General features: G+C 36.7%; 2 protein-coding genes across 3 annotated transcripts in view; one reads left to right on the top strand and one right to left on the bottom strand.

The window, feature by feature from the left end:
• Window positions 1-24364, bottom strand: part of Rex2l4 (reduced expression 2 like 4) — a 751000-nt gene that overhangs the window by 161743 nt on the left and 564893 nt on the right. The gene's annotated exons all lie outside the window — the stretch shown is intronic.
• Window positions 1636-23506, top strand: Zfp715-ps3 (zinc finger protein 715, pseudogene 3). The gene is made up of 4 exons (XM_087551688.1): window positions 1636-1753; window positions 5239-5347; window positions 19731-19857; window positions 20741-23506. Exons 2-4 carry the CDS (start codon window positions 5318-5320, stop codon window positions 22150-22152), a joined length of 1569 nt encoding a protein of 522 aa, XP_087407814.1. The 5' UTR covers window positions 1636-1753; window positions 5239-5317; the 3' UTR covers window positions 22153-23506.

A 24364-nucleotide genomic window follows, 5' to 3' on the forward strand; every position in this document is an offset into this window, starting at 1 on the left:
AAAATTACCAAGAGAAAAATAAATACATCTGAGGAAAGGCTTAATTTCTTTCCTTTACTAATTCAGATACATTATTAGTGACTATTATGTTTAATATATTCACCTATGCAAAATCAGTTAACTGTAGAAGTTATTTTCTTGTGTGCCAGACTTATGTAGGAAAGAATAAAACTCACCGCATGGAAAACATGTAGCTCTGCCCTTTCCTATGTGTCCATGGGCTCAGAACCCTGTATTTAAGGATAGACATCTGAGTATGTGCTTGTGTTTCTGAGCTCTCTCTCCCATGCTTAGCTGGAATCCATTTTAACTTACCATAATCATCACAACAGTTTTTGAATGTCAGGATTCTCCTGAGAATCCTAGAACTCATTATAATCATGAAAAGTGTTGATTTCGTAGCTATATTCTCTAAAGAGACTTGGGTAATTCTGGAGTCTCCTTTCCCCAGCATATGCAGATGTGGACGGGTGTACATAATGAATTTTAGGGACCAATCTAGTAAATATCTATGACCAAATGGCTAAAGAATTCCATATGTTTTATAGTTCTATTTCTATCTTCCTTCTCACTTTCCTTTTTGACAAAAATCTAGACAGTTTTCAAAAGGAATTTCTCTTTTTCACCTCACCCATCAAGCAGTAAATAATATTGTACCTTAACCTAACGTCATTTTAATTCTTCATTTTCTTTGACTGAGGCATCCAGCTCCTCAAACTTTTCTTCAAGTCTGATAATCTGTCTCCCAGTGCTTCTCTATGCGTTATTATTATTCTTCCTACTGCATTTTCCTTTCAGGGTTTTATATTTGGTGTTTCTAACCTCCTGTTGAACTTAATTTTCATATCCTATGTTGCTGTCCTCATTTCCTTCAGGCATTTGCTTTATTTTCTTGCCGACCAACCATGTTGTTCTCGTCCTCTTTGAGTTCATTTCCCGGGTTTAGAATCTTTGACTCTGGGTATTCAATTCATTATCTTGGATATCATGTAACTCACCTTCATTAGTAATCTCATAAAGGTCTGTGGATTCACCCAAGGGCATTTTAATTTCGTCTTAGTTTTTGGGGGTATTTGTTCTGAGCATCAGAATTCAGAGGGATTGCTATCTTTTCTGTATCTTTAGCCCAGCGCACTAGTCTTACAATGTGAGAAATTAGGCGGACGACCTTGGATGTAAGTGGGTCAGAACCCAGGTGCAGTGTCCTACTACATCCACTTCTGGTCTAGACTGGCAGCAAGCTTGATGAGAAGCTGTGCAGAGTAGGTACTGTGCTCCTGACAGCTACAGTTGTGTGGAAGGCAGACTGCAACAGGGTTGGAGGAATGATTCCTGATCCGGAAGGTGGGCACACCTGCCTGATCGGATGAGATTAAGAAAAAGACAAAATAAAAACAAAGGAAAATCAAGGCAGCAAGCAAGCAACAATACAAACGGATTTTAAAAAATGTCTATGAAGAATCTGGACGGGAAATATTTAAAATGTTCCGAAGTAGGTGGGCTTAAAAGAATTATGTAACAGGAAGCTGCTGAATATTGGGCGGGTCCAGAAGGAGTTGCTCCCAGAAACCCGCGGAAGTGACAGGAAGTTCCGCCCTTCCAGTTCTCTCCATGTGTCTTGGCTTCCTCGCGTTCAGGAAGTCCTGGTGGGTGACTAGGCCTGAGTCCTCCAGGTACCTGAAAACTTCCTTAAGCTGCAGTTGCGGTGCCGGCCTCCTAGGACATTCATCAGCTCGTCCTGTCACCCTGCCAGGTCAGAGGAGCTGCTGAGACCAGGAAACAGGCAGGAGTGGAGCAGCGCTGTGGAGCGGGGGTGCATTTTCTGCCGCCACTCTTATAATTCTGTCGTGGATATCTTAGCATTTCAGGAAGTTTGAGATTCTGTGAATTGGGGTTGAAGGTGATGCTTTAATTAATTTTGTGGTCGCCAGAATATTTTTCTAAAATAACCTCGTAGATCCTTGGCCGCATCTGTAGTTTGTACACCAGGGTTTTCTTTCGAAAAGCCTTAGTAAAGTTCTTCGAGTTCAAATTCATGGATGCTTTCTTGACTCCCCTGTTCCTCCGTTTGCCGTTCCATTTCCCTTTCTCTAGCGGACCGAATAGGTATTCCAAGAGAGCTTTGTAGATCTTTGACATATGAGGAACTAGTGCAGATTTGATTGAATTGGAAAATACTTGTTATAAAGCCGTTTCATATGACTGTAAATATTAATATTTCCTGAGTAAAGATATACTCTCCATTAATTTTACACTGAGGTATATGCAGGCTGTGATGTAAACACAGCATTCAGATGTGTGATTTCATAGACTTAGTTATTACCTACTGTCCTGTTACACTGGCAGTCATCCACTGTCAGACAGGTAGGTGTTCCAATGCAAGGCTCAGCACCTAGGGAGAGCCATTGGTGACTCTTATAGCCAGGAGGATACAGAGCCCTTGTTAGCAGTTTGTGTGCTACACCAGCATATCCAAGATCCTTTTAGAGATTGAGTGGTCTTCTTAATTCTCAGGTCATTCTTAAGGAATGTATAAAACATTGTGATATGTTCTTGTATTTTTTCTATAGATTATCAAATGAATTATCAGATTGGTGCATTCTCTTGGGATATTTGTAGCTCCTGAGTTGAAGAATTCTGTTTCTTGTAATTTGAGAAAACTTGCCTTCCTCATATTCTTATTTGAACATTGAAAATATTGTAAATCTTACTCGCCCTTTGTAAGCACTGCTGTTGTGTGAAAGGTTAGTGTGCAGGCTGTGCACACTAGTGTGGATGACAGTACCACATTCCCTTCCTTGTCTCTTTCTCTTTTTAAGAATTATTTATTAATTATTATGTATAAGTACACTATTGCTATCTTCAAACACAGCAGAAGAGAGCCTCAGATCTCATTACGGAAGGTTGTGAGCCACAATGTGGCTGCTGGAATTGAATTCAGGACCTCTGGTAGAGCAGTCAGTGCTCTTTACCACTGAGCCATCTCTCCAGCCCCCTGTTTATCTTCTGAGTAGAGTAGAATAATGACAGCTGTCTTCGTTTTTGTAAATGTAGGTTTTGGATGTTGGTTATTATGTTCATTAGTCTGAGGGATGCTCCTTCTCTTCTACATTCTTTAGAACTTTCTTCGTGATCCACTGTGATATTTTGCCTTTGGGTCTTTGTAGATTTATTGACATGGTAGTGAGCCTTCTCTCACTGATTGTATGTAGCTTGTGCCGTGGGTTGTGTGGTTTGTTCTGGTTGAAACTGTCTTGCATATCTGTCATGAAATCAACTCCAGTTCACTTTTTGCAATAATTAGAGAGAATCTTTTATCAATGCACACTGGAGCTCCTGGACTGCTATTATTTTCTTTGTGCATATTTTTATGTTCATTTGCTTTTGGATCCAGGTAAAGTCAGCTTTGTATGATGACTGTACCACATTCCCTTTCTTTCTGTATTCCGCAATATTCATTGTGCAAGATTATTGTGGGATTTTTCTAAAGAATTCAGTGCTGCATCTGTTTACTCCTCAGAGAGTGTTAGAAGGACAACTGAGGGCTTGGGTTTCTGCACTTGATTATTGCTTGGCCTAGTATTATGACATAGAATGTTTACTTGTTCCTTAGGAAATTACTATATTCTTCATCAATTCTTATTAATTATATATGATTTTCCTGACACTCCATCTTCTGCTTTTTCCTGGTGTCACTAATTTTCTCATGCAGGGACATTGAAATAGACTATTCATATATCCATTAAATGCCAGGATGCCTGACATGATAAACATAAGGTCAATGTCATACATAAAAATCGCTGAATATTTCCTGAATCCAAGGTCATGAAAACTTTGTGTACTATAATTACCTCAACATTAAGGATGAATTCTTATGTTTTTATCTATACATAAACATATGTATGTATGTATGCATGTATGTGTATGTATATGTATTGGTATATATGCCAGAAGACCCATGTCACACATTCTTCAACCTACAAGAGTGTTTGCCAGAAAGGAAATCCTTAACCGCAAGGCTCCAAGAGTCTCAGTATATTCATATTTATTACTGATTTGGAACCTGAGAACTGCCTGAGACAATGACACAATGCAGATATATGCATGCTCAGGAAGATTTTTCAACAGTGATATTATATTAGCAGATTTGGTATAATGAGGGATCATTCCAAGAGCATACCCTGAAATGGTTCATTTTATCCCCGTGTATATGTATTTTCCTTGGCAGCCATCAGTGAGTTCTACAATGCCTCCTTCTTGATCTTGTTTTGACATTGTCTAGAACCCTTGTTCTGAAGCCTTGAGTTGTGACCTCTTTGTGGTCCATTGACACATTCACAGGGGATTTCAAAGACTGAACATTATAAAACTCATATTTTTTATGGTCTTGGGAACTGATACACCACCCCTGTTATCAACCTGCATGTGGTTCTGAAACATGTGGATAAAGCAACATGAATTTCTGGAACTATAATAAGGGTTTACCACACCATTAGAAAAGTGGAGAACAAATGGCTTAAAGTTTTAGAATAGTAAATTTTAGTTGAAGACATTTCTGGCTGTAATCATAATACTGTACATAGTAATGCATTCACGGAGATGTCAAGGGATAAAATCAATGCATAAAAATGTGTCACGGGCATTAGGAAACAGGGCCATTTGGAAAGGAAAGGTAAGTTGGAAATAGAAATTTTATGTCATGAACTGTTGAAAGCCTTCGTAGATGCTGATGAAAATGGCTGTAATGAAATCTGATGACAACTTATTCTTTTGCAGAAACCATAATATTTGGCAGATAGAATCTTTGTACTCAAAGACTATAGGATACACATGGAAAATAGATATACTGTATCTGCTTGGTAAAATGAAGTCAAATTTCACCAAAGTGTCAGATATTGTATTTCAATGTGATGTCTAATGAAACGTCCTTCAAATTTAGGTCATCAATCAGGGTAGCCATTAGCCATTTATCCTTGACTCTAGACCCAGGGAGATAAGCTCTCAGTAATAACCCTGAGTAATCGTGTTTTACAGCAGGTATTCATGTGCTCTGTGTTTGTGCCTGGTGCCTGCTGATGTTGAAATAGACCTCAGATTATACTCATATTCCCTACACACTAAATATGTGACTCCATGCTCACATTTCTGTAGAAATGTTGACAAGATCCTTCATATTTTGTTTTTAATATCCTTTGATGTGGTTTACCATTGTCCATAACTAAGTTGTATTAATTTCAGCTTTGTAGTTTTCAAACCTGGTTGTGAAATTTCAAGAAAACTTCCAATATTTGAATCTGGAAGAAGAACAACAAAAAGAATGAGTGTGGCTCTGGGAAACACTCTACAGGTCAGTTTGTTGAGCACTTTTCTTTGAAAAATCTTTTTTGTATTCAACCATTTAGTAATTTTATTATCTATATGTTTAATATTATCTAAAGGACTTATTTTCTGTAATTTTCATTTCCTTCTGGGATAATGAAAATTTAATGTTTAGGTCTTTCACTTTTACAAAACCATTAATTTTTTACTGAGTTTCTAGTGTGAGGACATACTATTTTCAAGGACTGAAGACATGCAGATCTCAAAGAGAATCCATTGTTAATGATTCTCAAAAACTATATTGATGCCTAATTTGTACATTAGATGGATTTGGGTGCTATTATATTAGTGTTGAAGGAAGGTCCCATGTGTCACATAAGTTACATTTCAGAGTTGGTCAAGGCTCCAGACAAAAGCTTTTTAATGAATTATGTGGAGTCTGATATCCCTGAGCAATATATGGAAGAGAAGAATTTGGAGAAGGATAAAATTATACGGGATTCACTGTCTTGAACCCCAATAGTAAATATATTAGCTCCTTAGAGGCACAGGTGATAGAGGAATGTATCTTTCTTTTTCATGCACAAATGAAGAATTCAGTATGCAATGTTTTTTTGGAGTTTTATGTCAAATAATGATTATGGGTGTGTTTAGACATGAAATCTGTGTCTTCCAAGAAACATTCCCAGAGACATTCCAAGAGACATACTGACCATTGTGGTGCTGTGTGGTAAATTCTCAATGTAGAAATTGTTGTTTCCCTTTGTCTTTTGTTCCACGGTTAGAAGTAGTGTATGTCCTGTATTCTCCACATTTCTATTTCTTCACATGGAATGTATTAGTAAATATTTTCTGGGGCATATAGCCTTGGTGTTGTGAATGATGTGTAAATTTTCAATCTTAAATAAACGTCCATTCTAACTTGTTTTCTTTAGTAGGAAGAATGCTTTATCTACTCTTTGTTTCCTGTTCTACCAAACTCTGTGTCACGTAGGGACATAATGAAGGGTTGTGATGATGTTTCTACATTTCTTTATTTATTGGTTATTGTCTTTATTTACATTCTAAATGTTCTCCCAGTTCCCAGTTCCCTATCCCCTTCTTCTATGGGGATGCTACCCCACTCTCAAAACCATTCCCCACTGACTGCCCTAGCATCCTCCTATGCTGGGACTTCCAGCCTCTTCATGGGCTTCCTCTCCTCTTGATGCCAGATAAGAAAATCTTCTGCTACATATGCTGCTGGGCACTTGGGTCCCTCCATGTGCTCTCTTTGGTTGCTAGTTTAGTCCCTGGGAGGTGTGGGGTATCTGGTTAGTTGATACTGTTGTCCTACCTATAGGGTTGCAATCCCCTTCAGCTATTTCAGTCCTTCAGCTATCTCTTCCATTGGGGTCTCCCTGCTCTGTCCAGTGGTTAGCTGTGAGCATCAGATCCTCATCTGTACTGGTCAGACTCTGCCATAACCTCTCAGTGGATGGCTGTTCCAGCTTCCTAACAGCAAGGGCTTCTTGGCATCAGCAATAAGGTTTGTATTTGATGTCTGGAGATGATATGGATCCCTAGGTGGGTAGTCTTGGGATGTCCTTGGGTCTCTGTTCCACTCTTTGTCCTTGCTTTTTATTTAGACAAAACCATTCTGGGCTAAATTTTTGAGATGGTTAGTTGACCGCATCCTTGTCCTGCGATCTGTGCCTCACCAGTGGATATGGTTACTACAGGTTCTCTCTCCCCTTTTTTGGTTATTTCAACTAATATCCCTATTGTGTCCTGGGAACTTCTTGCTTACCAGATATCTGTATTTTGTAAAGGCTATTTCCAGTTTCCCATTGTTCACTGCTACACACATCTGTTAACTATCCTCCCCTCTATACATCTCCCTGTCTCCTCCCACACCTGGTTCTACCCTCCATTTTTCCTTACACTCCTCTCTCCCTCCTAGGTCCCCCCTTCCTTTTTCCCTTGTGTGATTTTCTTTTATTCCTTTGAAGTAGGACTGAAGCATGGTTTGGACAGAGGCAGCCATGGTTTTAGCTTCCTGTTCAGCTTCATATGGGCCGTGAGTTTTGTCATGGGTATTCACAAGTTTTGGTCTAATATGCAATCATCACTGAGTTCATACCGTGGGTGTTGTTTCCCCAATTTCTTTCTCGGCTCGTTTCTCTTTTGTGTAGAGGAAGGCTACTGATTTATTTGAGTTAATTTTATACCCAGCCACTTTGCTGAAGTTGTTTATCAGCTTTAGTAGTTCTCTGGTGGAACTTTTGGGATCACTTAAATATACTATCATATCATCTGCAAATAGTGATATTTTGACTTCTTCATTTCCAATCTGTATCCCCTTGATTTCCTTTTGTTATCTGATTGCTCTGGCTAGAACTTCAAGAACTATATTGAATAAGTAGGGAGAGAGTGGGCAGCCTTGTCTAGTCCCTGATTTTAGTGGGATTGCTTCATGTTTCTCTCCATTTAGTTTTATGTTAGCAACTGGTTTGCTGTATATAGCTTTTACTATGTTTAGGTATGGGCCTTGAATTCCTATTCTTTCCAGGACTTTTATCATGAAGTGGTGTTGAATTTTGTCAAGTGCTTTCTCAGCATCTAATGAAATGATCATGTGGTTTTGTTCTTTCAGTTTTTATATAAAGGATCATGTTGATGGTTTTCTGTATATTAAACCATCCCTGCATGTCTGGGATGAAGCCTACTTGATCATGGTGGATGATTGTTTTGATGTGCTCTTGGATTCAGTTTGCCAGAATTTTATTGAGTATTTTTTGCATTGATATTCATAAGGGAAATTGGTCTGAAGTTCTCTTCCTTTGTTGGGTCTTTGTGTGGTTTAGGTATAAGAGTAATTGTGGCTTCATAGAAGGAATTCGGTAGTGCTTCATCTGTTACAATTTTGTGGTATAGTTTGGATAGTATTGGTATGAGGTCTTCTATGAAGGTCTGATAGAATTCTGCACTAAACCCGTGTGGACCTGGGCTCTTTTTGGTTGGGAGACCTTTAATGACTGCTTCTATTTCGTTAGGAGTTCTGGGGTTGTTTAAATGGTTTATCTGTTCCTGCCCACCTGTCCGGGCAGTGACCTCTCTCTCTCATGGGGTTTGGGAGCAGTGAGCTGTGGGCGGGGATCCAATGTATCTGGTCTTATGTAGATGCATTTGCACTGGAGCTTTGTATAAGGAAAAACAAATGCATCAATATGCATTATTCTAAACGGTGACTGTCACTTGAACCAGTGCCATTTGTTGAATATCTTGTTTGTTTTCCACCGCATGGTTTTGGCTTTTTAGTTAAAGATCAGATGACTGTAGGTGTATGGCTTTCTTTCTGCTTCTTCAGTCCTATCTCATTAATCCACCTGCCTGTGTCTTTAGCAAAACCATACCTTTCTTTTTTACTACTATTGCTCTGTAGTAGAACGTGTGGTCAGGGATGGTGATTACCCCTGAAATCCTCATATTGTTAAGAATAATTTTCTCTATGCTGGGGTTTTTGCTATTCCAGATGAATTTGAGAATTACTCTTTGTATCCCTCTGAAAAATTGCATTGAAATTTTTATGGGTATTTCATTGAGCCTGTCGACTGCTTTTGATCAGACGGCCATTTTTCCTCTGTTAATCCTGCTGAACCCTGAGCCTGGGATTTTTTTCCATCTTCTGCAGTCTTCTTTTTATTCTTTATTCAGATATTTGAAGTTCTTGTCAAAAAGATCTTTTACTTATGGGTTACTCACACTAAGATGTTTATGAATATTTGTGACTATCTTGAATGGTGTCATTTCTCCAATTCCTTTCCCACCCTCTTATCTTTTGAGTAGAGGAATGCTACTGATATTTTGTTGTTAATTTCACACCCAGATATTTTGCTTAAGTTATTTACCAGCTCTAACAGTTCTGATTGATTTTTTTGGTCACATCAATGGCAAATAGTGATATTTTGACGTCTTCCTTTCTAATTTGTATTCCTTTGACCTCCTCTTTATTCTAATTATTCTGGCTAGATCTTTGAGTGCTATGTTGAATAGATAGGGGAAAGTGGGCTTCCTTATCTATTCCTTGATTTTAATACGATTGCTTCATGTTTCCCTCCATTTAGTTTGATGCTGTCTATTGGTTTAGTGTTTATTGCTTTTATTAAATTTTGGTATGCACATTGAATTCCTGATCTTTCCAATGTTTTTAATATGAAGAAGTGTTGTATTTTGTCAAAGGCTTCTTGAACATCCAATGAGGTAATCATGGGGTTTTTTTCTTTGAATTTGTTTATATAGTGGATTATGGTGATGGTTTTCTATATATTGAACCAACTGTGCTTCCCGGGGATCACCTATTGGATCATGGTGAATGATCCTTTTGATGTGCTTTTGGATTCAGGCTGCTATAATTATAATTATATTGAATATTTTTCATTGTTGTTAATAAATGAAATTAGTCTGAATGTAGCTTTCTTTGTTGGGTTTTTCTGTGGCTTACATATGAACATAACTGTACCGTCATAAAATGAATTAGGTAATGTTCCTTGTGATTCAATTTTTTAAGTATTTTGAAGGGTATATTGGTATTAGCTAATCTTTGAAGGTCTGGTAGAATTCTGCACTATGACCATCTGGACTTGTTTATTTTTGGTGGGGAGTCTTTTAATGATTTATTCTATTGCTTTAGAGATTATGGAACTTTTTATATGGTTTATCTGATCCTGATTACCTTTGCTACATGGCATCTGTCTAGAAAAATCATCTGTTTCATTTAGATTTTCCAGTTTTGTAGAGTATAGGCTTGTGCTGTAGGATTTCATAATTTTTTGAATTTCTTCAGTTTCTCTTGATATTTCTCTGTTTTCAATTTGGATACTGCCTCTCTGTCCTCTGGTTAGGCTGGTTTAGGATATACACATCTTGTTATTTTTCTCAAAGAAGCAACTCTTGGTTTTGTTGATTCCTTGTATAGTTCTCTTTGTTTCCTCTGGCTTAACTTTTACCTGAATTTGATTACTCCCTGAGGGCTACTCCTCTTAGGTGTATTAGACTCTCTCTATCTAGAACTATCAGAAACACTGTTATGCTGCTAGTGTATGACCTCACCAATTTCTCTATGGAGGCACTTAGAGCTCTGAATCTTTCTGTTAGCAGTGCATTCTTTTTTATTAGATATATTTTATTACTTATATTTCAAATGTTCTTCCCTTTCCTGGTTTCCTATCCATAAGCCCCCATTCCCTCTCCTTCCCCAATATGGGTATTCGCCCCATCCATCCACCTAACTGCCCCCCCACCCCCGTATTCATATGCACTGGAGACAACCTTGGCAGGAACAAGGGCTTCCCTTTCCACTGGTGCCCCAACAAAGCTATTCTCTGCTACATATGCTTCTGGAGCCCTGGGTAAGTCTATGTACAGTCTTTCGGTAGTGGTTTAGTCCCTGGATGCTCTGGTTGTTTGGCATTGTTGTTCTTATGGGATTCCAAGCTTCTTCAACTATTTCAATCCTTTCTCTATTTTTTCCCAAGGGGGTTCCTGTTCTCAGTTCAGTGGTTTGCTGCTAGTATTGACCTCTGTATTGGACATGCTCTGGATGTGTCTCTCAGGCTGTATGTGTGTGTGTGTGTGTGTGTGTGTGTGTGTGTGTGTGTGTGTAGGCCACTTGTGCGACAGGTTCTGAATGTCTGTTCCTTCAGTTGCATTAAACTTTGCTTCCATATCCCCTCCTATGGATTATTTTCCCCCTGTTAAAAAGGAGTAAGAACATCTGCATTTTGATTGTCCTTTTTTTTTTTTGAGCTTCCTGTGGTCTGTGAATTGCATCTTGGTTAATTTGAGCTTTTAGCCTAATATCCACTTCTCAATGAGAGCATTCCAAGTGTGCTTTTCTGTGACTGGGTTGCTTCACTCAGCATGATATTTTCTACTTCTTTCCATTTGCCTCTGAATTTCATAAAGTCATTGTTTTTGATAGCTGATTAGTACTCCATTGTGTAGATATACCACATATTTTGAATCCATTCCTCTGTTGAAGGACATCTGGGTTCTTTCCAGCTTCTGGTTATGATAAATAAGGCTGCTATGAACATAGTGGAGCATGTGTCTTTGTTTTCTGTTGGAGCATCTTTTGGGTATATGCCCAGGAGAGGTCTAGGTGGGTCCTCAGGTAGTGGAAGGTCCAATTTTCTGAGGAACCTCCACACTGATTTCCAGAGTGGTTGTACCAGTTTGCAATCCCACCAACGGTGGAGGAGTATTCCTCTTTCTCCACATCTTTGCCAGCATCTGTTGTCATCTAATCTTAGCCATTCTTACTAGTGTGAGGTGGAGTCTCAGGGTTCTTTTGATTAGTATTTCCCTGATGACTAAGGATGTTGAACACTTCTTTAGGTGCTTTTCTGCCAGTCAATATTCCTCAGCTGAGAATGTTTTGTTTACCTCTGTACCCCATTTTTAAATAGGGTTATTTGGCTCTATGGAGTCTAACTTCTTGAGTTCTTTATATGTCTTGGATATTAGCCCTCTATGGGATGTAGGATTAGTCAAGTTCTTCCCCAATCTGTTGGTTGCCATTTTGTCCTAATGACAGTGTCTTTGGACTTACAGAAGTTTTGCAATTTTATGAGGTCCCAATTGTCGACTCTTGATTTTAGAGCATAAGCCATTGGTATTTTGTTCAGGAAAATTTCCCCAGTACCATGTGTTCGAGGCTCTTCCCCACTTTTTCTTCTATTAGTTTGGTTCTTGATCCACGTGGACTTAAGCTTTGTACAGGATGATAAGATTGGATTGTTTTGCGTTCTTGTACATGCTGACCTCCAGTTGAACCAGCACCATTTGTTGAAAATCCTATCTTTCCTCCCTTGGATTGTTTTAGCTCCTTTGTCAAAGATCAAGTGACCATTGGTAGGTGGGTTCACTTCTGGGTCTTCAGTCCTCTTCCACTGATCTATTTGCCTGTCTCTGTATGAATGCTGTACAGTTGTTATGCCTATTGCTCTGTAATACTGCTTGAAGACAGGGATGGTGATTCCCCCAGAAGTTCTTTTATTATTGAGTATAGTTTTTGCTACATATATTGGGTATTTTGTTAATCCAAATGAATTTGCAAATGCTCTTTTTATCTCTATGAAGAATTGAGTAGGAATTTTGATGGGGATTGCACTGAAATTATAGATTGCTTTTGGCAAAATGGCCTTCTTTACCATATTAATCCTGCCAATCCATGAGCATGGAAGATCTTTCCATTTTCTGAGATCTTCCTCAACTTCTTTCTTCAGAGACTTGAAGTTCTTGTCATACAGATCTTTAATTTGCTTGGTTAAAGTCACAACCAGATATTTTATATTATTAGGGACTATTGTGAAGGGTGTCATTTCCCTAATTTATTTCTCAGCCTGTGTATTCTTTGAGTAGATGAAGGTTATTGATTTGTTTGAGTTAATTTTATATCCTGACACTTTGCTGAAATTGTTTATCAGATTAAGTAGTTCTCTGGTGGAACTTTTGGGGTCACAAGTATGTCATATCATCTGCAAAGTTTGATAGTTTCGATTCTTGCCTTCCAATTTGTACACCTTTGACCTCCTTTCACTGTCTGATTGCTATGGCTAGGACTTATATTGAGTAAGTATGGAGAGAATGGGCAGCATGTCTACCTTCTGATTTTAATGGGATTGCTTCAAGTTTCTCTTAATTTAGTTTGATGTTAGCTACTGGTTTGCTGTATATTGCTTTTACTATGCTTAGATATGTGCCTTGAATTCCTGGTCTTTCCAGGACTTTTATCATGAAGGGGTATTGAATTTTGTCAAATGCTTTCTCAGTATCTAATGAAATTATCATATTGTTCTCTTTAAGTTTGTTTATATAGTGGATTACATTGATGGATTTTTGTATATTAAACCATCCTTGCATTTCTGGGATGAAGCTTACTTGATCATGATAGATGATCGTTTTGTCATGTTCTTGGATTTGGTTTGCAAGAATTTATTGAGTATTTTTGTGTCAATATTCATAAGGGAAATTTGTCTGAAGTTCTCTTTCTTTGTTGGGTCTTTGGGTGGTTTCAGTATAAGAGTAATTGTGGCTTCATAGAAGGAATTTGGTAGTGCTCTGTCTCTTTCTATTTTGTGGACTAGTTTGGACAGTATTGGTATGAGCTCTTCTATGAATGTCTGATAGAATTCCTCACTAAACCTATCTGATCCTGGGCTCTTTTTGGTTGGGAGGCTTTTAAAAACTGCTTCTATTTCTTTAGGAGTTATGGGGTTCTTTAGTTGATTTATTGGTTCCTGATTTAATGTTGGTACCTGGTATCAGTCTAGAAAATTGTCCATTTCCTCCAGATTTTCCAGTTTTCTTGAATATAGACATTTGTAGTAGGATCCAATGATTATTTTAATTTCTTCAGAGTCTGTTGTTATATCTCCCTTTTCATTTCTGATTTTGTTAATTTAGATACACCCTCTGTACCCTCAGGTCAGTCTTGCTAAGGATTTATCTATCTTGTTGATTTTCTCAAAGAACCAGCTCCTGGTTTTATTGATACTTTATATAGTCCTTTTTGTTTCTACTTGGTTGATTTCTGCCCTGAGTTTGAATATTTCCTACTTTCTACTCCTCTTGGGTTCATTTATTTCTTTTTGTTCTAGAGTTTTTCGGTGTACTGTCAATCTGCTGACATATATTCTCTCCTGGTTTTTTTTTTTTTGTTTTTTTTTTGTTTTTTTGCAGGCTGACAGAGCTATGAGTTTACCTCTTAGCACAACTTTTATTGTGTCTCATAAGTTTGGGGATGTTTTATATTCATTTTTATTAAATTCTAAGAAGACTTTAATTTCTTTCTTTATTTCTTCCGTGACAAAGTTGTCATTGAGTAGAGCATTGTTCATCTTCCAGGTATATGTGAGTTTTCTGTCATTATTGTTGTTATTGAAAACCAGTCTTCGTGTATGGTGATCTGATAGGATTTATGGGATTATTTATATCTTCCTGTATCTGTTGAGGCCTGTTTTGTGACCCAATTATATCGTCAGTTTTGGAGAAGGTACCAAGAGTTGCTGAGAAGAAGGTATATCCTTTTGTTTTAGGATAGAATGTTCTATAAATATCTGTTAAATCTATTTGCTTCATAATTTCTGTTAGTTTCTCTATATCTCTGTTTAGTTTCTATTTGCATGATCTCTCCATTGATGAGTGAGGTTAATACTCCTATTATTGTTGTGTGAGGTGTATTGTGTGCTTTGAGCTTTAGTAAGGTTTCTTTTATGAAAGTAGGTGTCCTTGCATTTGGAGCATAGATATTTAGGATTAAGAGTTCATCTTGGTGAATTTTTCCTTTGATGAATATGAAGTTTCCTTCCTTATATGTTTTAATGACTTTTTGTTGAAAGTCAATTTCATTTGATATTAGAATGGCAACTGCAGCTTGTTTCTCCGGGCCATTTTCTTGGAAGTTGTTTTCTATTGTTGTAAAAATATAAAAATAAAACGGTAATATTGGTCTTTTACCCTGCTGGGTCTACACCTCGGTGCCCCAAGATAGCTGCTAGATATCTTGGTGGAAACACATCCCAGAAGCACACTTTCCTACACTCAACCCCTCACGTAAAAGAACACTCAACACAATAATCTTAGATCCAATTGGAAAGATATAATAGGCCACTTAAACGTACAAAGCCCGGTACCATCCATCCCTTAGGAACATTGCTAACAACCTGTAAATACACAGAGGAGAATCTTAACATCACCTGCCATGGTTTCTCCCCTCTCTCTCCCCTCTGTCCTGTCTCTTCCCCTCTGTCTCTCCTCTGTCCTGTCTCTTCCCCTCTCTCCTAGTCTCCTCCACCTCCTTCAAACTTCTCTTCCACCCATCCTTCCTTCTCCTCCAATGGCAGGCTTCTTTCTATCCTGTACCTGTTCCTCACCTGTACTTTACAAATTCAGTGGGTTCTGGTGAAGTCATCTGACTTCTGAGTACAACACTAGGTAGCTGCCCTTGCGGCAGTGGAATTAGCATCAAAATACAGATAACTTCTGGGCAAACCACAACAGTTTTCTAGCCATTTATACTGAGGTCCTGTCTGTTTTTGTCTCTGAGGTGTGTTTCCTGAATGCAGCAAAATGCTGGATCCTCTTTATGTATCCAGTCTCTTAGCCTAGGGCTTTTTATTGGGTAATTGAGTCCATTGATGTTGAGAGACATTAAGGAATAGTGATTGTCGCTCCCTGTTATTTTCGTTGTTACAGGTGGAATTATGTTTGTCTGTCTATCTTTTGTTTCCATTACACAGAAATTACATATTTGCTTTATGTACAGTGTAGTTTCCCTCCTTGTATTGGTGTTTTCCATCTATTATCCTTTGTAGGGCTGGATTTGTAGAAAGTTATTGTATAAATTTGGTTTGGTCATGGAATATCTTGGTTTCTCCATCTATGTTAATTGAGAGTTGTGCTGGATACAGTAACTTGCGCTGGCATTTGTGTTCTCTTAGGGTTTGTATGACATCTGTCCAGGGTCTTCTGGCTAACATAGTCTCTGGTAAGAAGTCTGGTGTAATTCTAATAGGTCTGCCTTTATATGTCACTTGACATTTTTTCCTTACTGCTTTTAATAACCTTTCTTTGTTTTGTGCATTTGGTGTTTTAACTATTATGTGATGGGAGGAATTTCTCTTCTGGTCCAATCTATTTGGAATTCTTTAGGCTTCTTGTATGTTTATGGGCATCTCTTTTTTTAGGTTAGGGAAGTTTTCTTCTATAGTTTTGTTGAATATATCTATTGGCCATTTATGTTGGGAGTCTTCACTTTCTTCTATACCTATTATCCTTAGGGTTAATCTTCTCTTTGTGGCCTGGATTTCCTAGATGTTTTTGGCTAGGAGCTTTTTCCCTTTTATATTATCTTTGACAATTGTATCCATGTTTTCTATGATATCTTCTGCACCTATATTGTATCTCTTGTATTCTGTTTTTGATGCTTGTATATATAACTCCTTGTCTCTTCCTTCGATTTTCTATATCCAGGGTGGTCTCCCTTTGTGTTTTTGTCATTGTTTCTGTTTCCATTTTTAAATCCTGAAAGGTTTTATTCAATCCTTACCTGTTTGGTTTTGTTTTCCTATAATTCTTTCTGGGGAGTTTTGTGTTTCCTCTCTAAGGGCTTCTTCTTGTTTACTTGTTTTTTTCCTGCATGTCTTTAAGGAACTTCTTTATGTTCTTCTTAAAGTCCTCCATCATTATCAAAGAAGTGCGATTTTAAATCTAAATCATGCTTTTCTGGTGTGTTTGGATATCCAGTATTTTCTTTGGTGGGAGAACTGGGCTCTGATAATGCCAAGTAGTCTTGGTTTCTGTTGCACTTACGTTCCTGCGCTTGCCTCTAGCCATTGAGTTGTCTCTGGTGTTTGCTTGTCTTGCTGTTTCTGAGACTGATTTGACCCTGCTGTAGGCCTCTATGTCAGCACTCCTGTAGAACTCTTTTCCTCTTTTCTTTTAGGTTTTTCTGAGAATACGTGCTCTGATTTCGGGTATGTCTGTCCTCCTGCAGACTGTCTTCCAGCTGTAGGCACAGGCAGGAATCAATGGGTCCTTCCCCTGATTTCTCCTAGGTCCTTGCACCCAGGGGCCACAGTTGGCATTAGGCGATTCTCTCTTGGGTCTGGAATGTGCGCAGAGGGTAATCTCCTCTGACTTCTCAGATGTGTCCACACTTCTTAGGGTCTAGCTCTGCCTCCTGTGGGATTTAGGTGCAGGGAGCTGTTTGCCTGGTGCAATTCAGTCCTGGGCACAGACCAGAACCATATGTAACAGCGGCTGGCTGTTCCCATATTCCTGTGTCCAGAGGCATTGTGCAGTTTCTCCTCCTGAGGTGTGCAGAAATAGCAGTCTGTCCTGTGATCTCAGTATGTCTGCACTCCTGGGTGTTCAGCTCCCTTCCCCAGGGGATTTGAGTGCAGGGAACTGTGGGATTTTCAGTGTTGTCATCGTGTCCTATAAATATGTGTATGTTGTTTCTTCATTTTCATGAAATTCTAAAAAATCTTTAATTATTTTATGCTTTTCTCTGATTACTTATCATTGTAGAGTGATAGTACATAGTAGAGAATTATTCAGGTTTCACGTGTATGTGGGCTTCTTGTTTATATTGAAGATCATCCTTTGTCCATCATGATGTGATAGGATGTATGGAATTATTTCTTTCTTTTTGTATCGATTGAGGCCTGTTTTATGTCTGATTATATGGTCAGTTTTAGTGAAGATACTTGGACGTCCTGAGAAGGAGGTATATTATTTTGTTTTAGGAGAAAATATTCTCTAGCTGTTAAATCTATATGATTCTTAAATCTTAGGTTCACTCTGTCTCTGTTTAGTTTCTGTTTCTGTTTACTTTCTGTTTAGTTTCTGTTTCACTCATCTGTCCATTTGTGAGAGTGGGTGTTGAACTCTCCTAGTGTTATTGTGTGAGGATCACTGTGTGCTTTCTGCTTCAGTACCGTTTCATTTGCAAATGTGCCCTTTTGGATCATATATGTTCACAAATGACAGTTCATCTTGGTATTTTTGTTTTTGATGAGTGTGAAATGTCCTCATATTTTTTGATACCTTGGGTTGAAAGTCAGTTTTATTTGATATTAGAGTTGCTACTCCAGCTTGTTCCGTGGGATTATTGCTTGGATTTTTTTCCCATCTGTTCTCTTCTTTAGAAGGTAGAATGGTTCATCGGCTCTATTTTCTCTACTCAAAATGATGTTATACATAGAGAAAAACTGAAGGGTTGTTACCATGTTTGTTTTTTCCAAATTTTTCTCTTCTACTATGTAAGTGTTCATCTGCATATTTTTAGTTACAATGAATGATAAATTATGCCCCTAGGTCCCTGAATTCATCACCAAACCCTTTAGATTGAAGTCACAGCAAATATCTTTATTTCTTAGTCATCTTTTCATGCCACAGATTTATGTATCTGATGCCCATTTGTAATAGAAATCATATATAACTTGAATATTAAAGTTTTGTAAACAAGAAAGAATTGTACATAACATTTATCTGTGCCCATGGCTATTCAGATATTCATATGAGCTTGTATTCCAAAGAGAAGAAAATAAAGTTAAAAGTACAATATTGAATTTTTCAATTATTTTTGAAAAATTAGAGTAATTATCCCATCATTAAAAAAGATTTAATCAAAGAAATTGATTCTACTTCATCGAAGTGCATTGTCACATATAACATTCATTTGAACACACATATCTAAGTGTTCTTTTGTGAAAGATCATATGAAACTTATATATAACTATGTACTATATGAATTTCTTGTGGTAGCATTTTTAGATCTTTAAATAATTTAATTCCCTGTAGCATTGTTTCTCTGCTTTTGAATATACTTACACAAAATAATTGCCCTAAGTGTTTATTAAGTATCTATGTGCCACTTGGAATGTTTAATATATGTCCTGACATTGCACTCCTTTTCTGTTTTAAGAAAAAATTCTAATATTTGATTCATCCATTAATTCTCCATTTAATAGTCTACTTCTTCCTTTTGGAAAGTTTCTAGCATTGTAGCTAGACCTCAGAATATGAAATACATATGTTATAATACAGTTCTGTGATGACCAGCTGCACACAGCATTGAGCTATTGTGTGAGATAGACATTGTAGAATTGATAGTATATATTTCCTTATCATAACTTGATCATCTGTGATGTGACATTAGGATTCACTTTGATATCAAACTATACTACATATAGGTACATTATTGTATCCAGAAATCAAAAACACATGTTATGTTCTGAAAAAGATTACAGCTTTTGAGATGATTATATCATTCAATCTCAGAGAGATATAAGTACAAGGAAATATATGACTATTTTAATACCTATATTTTGAACTTACATTAAATACCTTTTCTTTTATAATGAAAGTTGGTAACATTTGTCTGAAATTATGCATATGTGCTGTATATTCCTCTTGCCAGAAGTCTTTAGCAGAGATTCTTGGATTCTAAAGAAATGAGTATAAAAATCCAGTTTGTAGTACCATAGGGTTGTAGTTAAAGAAATTTCATAATAGAGGGCTTTAGATGATATTATCCAATACTAACTGTGCAAAAAAATTCAAATGTACTGATAGTGTCAAATCTTTCTTTTGCTGCTAACGTCTCAGAAAACCACAAAAAATTCATAAATGTGAGAGCCTTCATGAATGAGAGCATTATTGTAAATCATTCTGTAGATTGTCGGTGGAAGAGCAGCAATTTATAACTTTAGATTCATATCCAAGAAACTTTGAGAAAATATTTGTCTTTCAATATTTTCCTTTCCTAATCTGTATTACCAAGAATCTCCAATTCGTTAGCGCTATTTTTAATGTAGGAAAGCAATTTTGTAAAGTAACAAGTACATACTTTAATATTACAGGGTTTCTTAACCTTCAAGGATGTGGCTCCAGAGTTCACACTAGAGGAATGGGAAAGTCTCAATTATGCTCAGCGGGCACTGTACATGGATGTGATTTTGGAGACATACAATAATTTATTGTCTGTGGGTAAGAATGCACTTTTTGTAGAATTCCTGAATCTTACTTTGAATTTTCCTACATTGTGTATATGTAAACTCTCTGAAATGTCTGGAGAGCACTAGGATAAGGGAAGTTCCCCTTAGCATGGTAAGTTTTCTATGGCATTTCCTTTACATTTCTGCGCTGTCTTTGGAGAAATAACCAGTGTTATATTCTCCAAGATCTTTCCAATATCTCTTATCTAGCATTAAATGCAAATTTCTGAGTTACGAAAAATAATGTTCAGAAAAAGGAATTGTATTTCTGGACATATAATAATTGGAGCACATTAATTTTACCATTACATTAATCTCTTTAAATATGGTTTCTAATAATGAAAAAATGTTTTATGTAGATATAGAGCTGTTGGTTTGGAGAATTTTCATTTTGCCTATTTCTTCGCTGTTTGATATGTGGTCTCTGAGTTTAGTTTTCATACAGCATGCTCTTTCTCTTCAGTATTTTGGATGCTGACACAAGCATATATATAGGATTCATTTGTGATTATGAATTTCTAGCTGACCACATGTATACAATGTCTCTTTGAATCAAATTATAATGAAAAATTAGAGATATGCTATTCAGAGATCTACTTTATTTATGTTCAATATTGATTGATGATTTAGTTATCTTAGTTTCTGCAAGATACAATTTTAAGATAATATTTGAAGTGTATTATCATTCCTTTCAGTTGATATAGATCAGAATTGAGCATCCAAGTAATGATTATGAAAAGAGTAAACCAATTTTAAGAGCATAAATCCTTGAGATGGTCTAGTTTACCAGATAATTCAGCAAATACCCATTATTGAATCTCTTTCTCTCCACTGCAGTAACCCCTGTCATCGCTAATTGCACTTTTATTTTTTAGAAAATAATCTGATAGGTGGAAAACATTGGAATGTCTTGGAACAAGACACCGTGTGCATTGTCCATGAACATATGAATATCCAAGAGAAGTTTTATAAATGGGATGAAATTAGCAAAATGACGCTTGAATCCACCCAAAGTACACATTATATAACTCATCTCCAAGATCCCTCCCTTCAGTTCTCAAACCTGAAAAGACATAAAGCTGGGAAAATGAGAGAAGTTTACAAATATAAAGACTGTGTACAGTTTTCTAATGAATGTGCTAACATCGGTGTAAATTCTGGAATCCACATAGAGAACAAAGAACACAAAAATACAGAATTTGGTAAGGATTTTGTCTATAAACATAAACTGATGCTGAAACGAGACATTAATGGTAAGAACCTTCACCAATGTAGTACATGTGATAAATGCTTTGCCAGAAAAGAGAATCTTCATTTGCATCAGAGAATTCATTCAGGAGAGAAACCTTACAAATGTAGTCAATGTGACAAATATTTTGCCCGACAATCCTGTCTTATGCGTCATCAAAGAAGCCATTCAGGAGAGAAACCTTACAAATGTAGTCAATGTGACAAATTCTTTGCCCAAGGATACCATCTTAGTATTCATCAGAGAGTTCATACAGGAGATAAACCTTATAAATGCAGTGAATGTGACAAATGCTTTACTCAGAAAGGCACTCTGAGAAACCATATGAGAATTCATACAGGAGAGAAACCTTACAAATGCGATGAGTGTGACAAATACTTTGGCCAAAAATTCCATCTTAGTAAGCATCAGAGAATTCATACAGGAGAGAAACCTTACAAATGCATTAAATGTGACAAATGCTTTGGCTGCAAAGGCAATCTGAGGATTCATCAGAGAGTTCATACAGGAGAAAAACCATACAAATGCAGTGAATGTGACAAAGGCTTTGGCCACCAATCCAATCTTACTATTCATCAGAGAATTCATACAGGAGATAAACCTTACAAATGCAGTGAATGTGACAAATGCTTTACTGAAAAAGGCACTCTGAGAAACCATATGAGAATTCATACAGGAGAGAAACCTTTCAAATGCAGTAAATGTGACAAATGCTTTGGCCACAGAGTTAGTTTGAAAATTCATCAGAGAATTCATACAGGAGAGAAACCATACAAATGCAGTGAATGTGACAAAGGCTTTGGCCACCAATCCAATCTTACTATTCATCAGAGAATTCATACAGGAGAGAAACCATACAAATGCAGTGAATGTGACAAATGCTTTACTGAAAAAGGCACTCTGAGAAACCATATGAGAATTCATACAGGAGAGAAACCTTTCAAATGCAGTAAATGTGACAAATGGTTTGGCCACAGAGTTAGTTTGAGAATTCATCAGAGAATTCATACAGGAGAGAAACCAAACAAATGTGGTTAATATGACAAATGCTTTACCCAAAACTACAGTCTTGGTGTACATCAGAGACTTCATACAGGAGAGAAACCTTACAAATGTGGTGAATGTGACATATGCTTTGGCCAACAGTCTCATCTTAGTATTCATCAGAGAATTCATTTAGGACAAAAACCTTTCAAATGCACTTTATGTGGCAAATGCTTTATCCACTAAGTCTAAATTCATCAGAGAATTCATACTGGAGAGAAACAATGTAAGTGTACTGAATGTGACAAATCTTTTATTCACAAAGTTACTTTGACAATTGTTCAGAGAATTCATCCAGGAGAATAAATTTACAAATGTGTGACAAATACTTTACCCATAAATGCAGTCTTCATGTACATTAGAGACTTCATAGAGGAGAGAAACCTTACAAATGCAGTGAATGTGACAAATGCCTTACCCAAATGTTCGCCTAAGAAGGCATCAGAGATTTCATACATGAGATAATACTTGCAAGTGTGATGTACATGAAAAATGCATTAACTACAATGTCAGTCTGACAGATTACACACAGTAGAGAAACATTATAAATTTAGTCAATAAAACAATTATTTACCTACAAATATTGTCTTAAAATTCAATACATAATACGTAAAGTAGAGAAAAATTTCTAATGTATTAAAGATGTGAACCTTTTCTTTTGTCCTATCATTTAGAATTAACACAATATGTACATGTGACAATCTGAAGAAATATAATGTATTTGGAAATATCTTTGATTTAATTTCACGTCAGAGAAAACATTTTAAATTTTTTGTGCGAAAGTACATCTTGCAAAAATTGAGCTTCCACACTAAGGAATTTGTATGATTATGAAAACTTCAGAAACCTTCATGCAGTGTTCAAATCTTAGAAAATGTCAACTATTTATACTGAGAAAATCTCTGAAAATATGACAATGTAGGAATTTTTTCATTAAACTTTTACCTGTTCACCCTCAAATATTCCAAGATGAAGACATATGGGGAAGCCAGAATAATAAAGTGTTGTGTAACAGTTTCATGGCAAGAGAAATTATCTGTTTCAATGGAACTTCACCCCTCAAAATATATAATACAACTGGCAGGATTCTGTATATTCAAGTGATCAATTCAGACAAATTATGCTTAAAAAGGTTTATTTGACAAACTCAGATACCAAAACTCTTTGTGCTTTATCCTATAAATATGTCTACAGATGTTAAGTCTCCTTTGATAATCCGTATTCATAATTCTTATTAAATGCTGGTTTCATGTTTGAGGATAATGACTGAGACTGATTATGTGTTCTTGTGATGTGTGGTCAACAACTCCTTCCCCATTGTCCTGTAAATAAATGTGAATGATTCCCCAAGTTTGCTGTGTTTGTTTTAAGTTTATACTTGGGATCATTAGATGAATATATGTTGCATCTTACTAGGAAATTTCTCTCATAAAATATATGCTGAAGTCATGAATATTTTCTACAATCCCGTAACATAAACGTTATACTAGTCATTTTCAGTGGATGGATATCAACCACTTTGGTTGCAGTAATCGCTCTGTCATAGGGGTTGCTTAAGATCATAGAAAACATATACTTATGATAGTCTTAGAACTGAGAAATCATTCAACTCCAAGTTATTCTTTCCATATTAGAATTATTTGAATTGTATGTCAGTGTTTAAGCATTAGAAAAGTTAGAAACACTATAATAGAGATTATGACTTGTGTTAACTAAAGTAGGGATGATTCTGTTCAATGTCCAGGTTTACTGCCATACTAGTACTAGGTTAATTTAAAAAGACTTGAATGAGAAAACATGTAGAGGCTTTCAGAGACTCATCAATTAGTCTGCACTCTTTCCTGAATACAAGAAAATATGAGAGTGAAGTCAACAAGAAAATAAATGAAAATATGGCTTCATCATTTTCAGGTATAGTCATCCAGATGTGTCTGGATGTGATGTGTCTCTGCATGGCTCTGAAGTCATTAGTACCCCTTAATTAAACAAAACTCCAGTAATTTCCAGAAAAATGCTACTTACTGACACATATTCCAGATCATTATGTTATCCTGTCCTGTTGCACCTGAATACTCCACTGTACCAAAAGGAACAAATCAGATATCCATTCTTTTTTTTAAAACTACCTTTATTTAATTCTTTTTCAATTACATACTTTTAAACAGGGCTGTGTTTAAAAGACATTCAGGCAATGTTGATTTCATTA

Source organism: Rattus norvegicus, chromosome 5, assembly GCF_021556685.1.
Source record: "Rattus norvegicus strain SHRSP/BbbUtx chromosome 5, alternate assembly SHRSP_T2T, whole genome shotgun sequence".
In the NCBI taxonomy this organism is placed as follows: domain Eukaryota; kingdom Metazoa; phylum Chordata; class Mammalia; order Rodentia; family Muridae; genus Rattus; species Rattus norvegicus.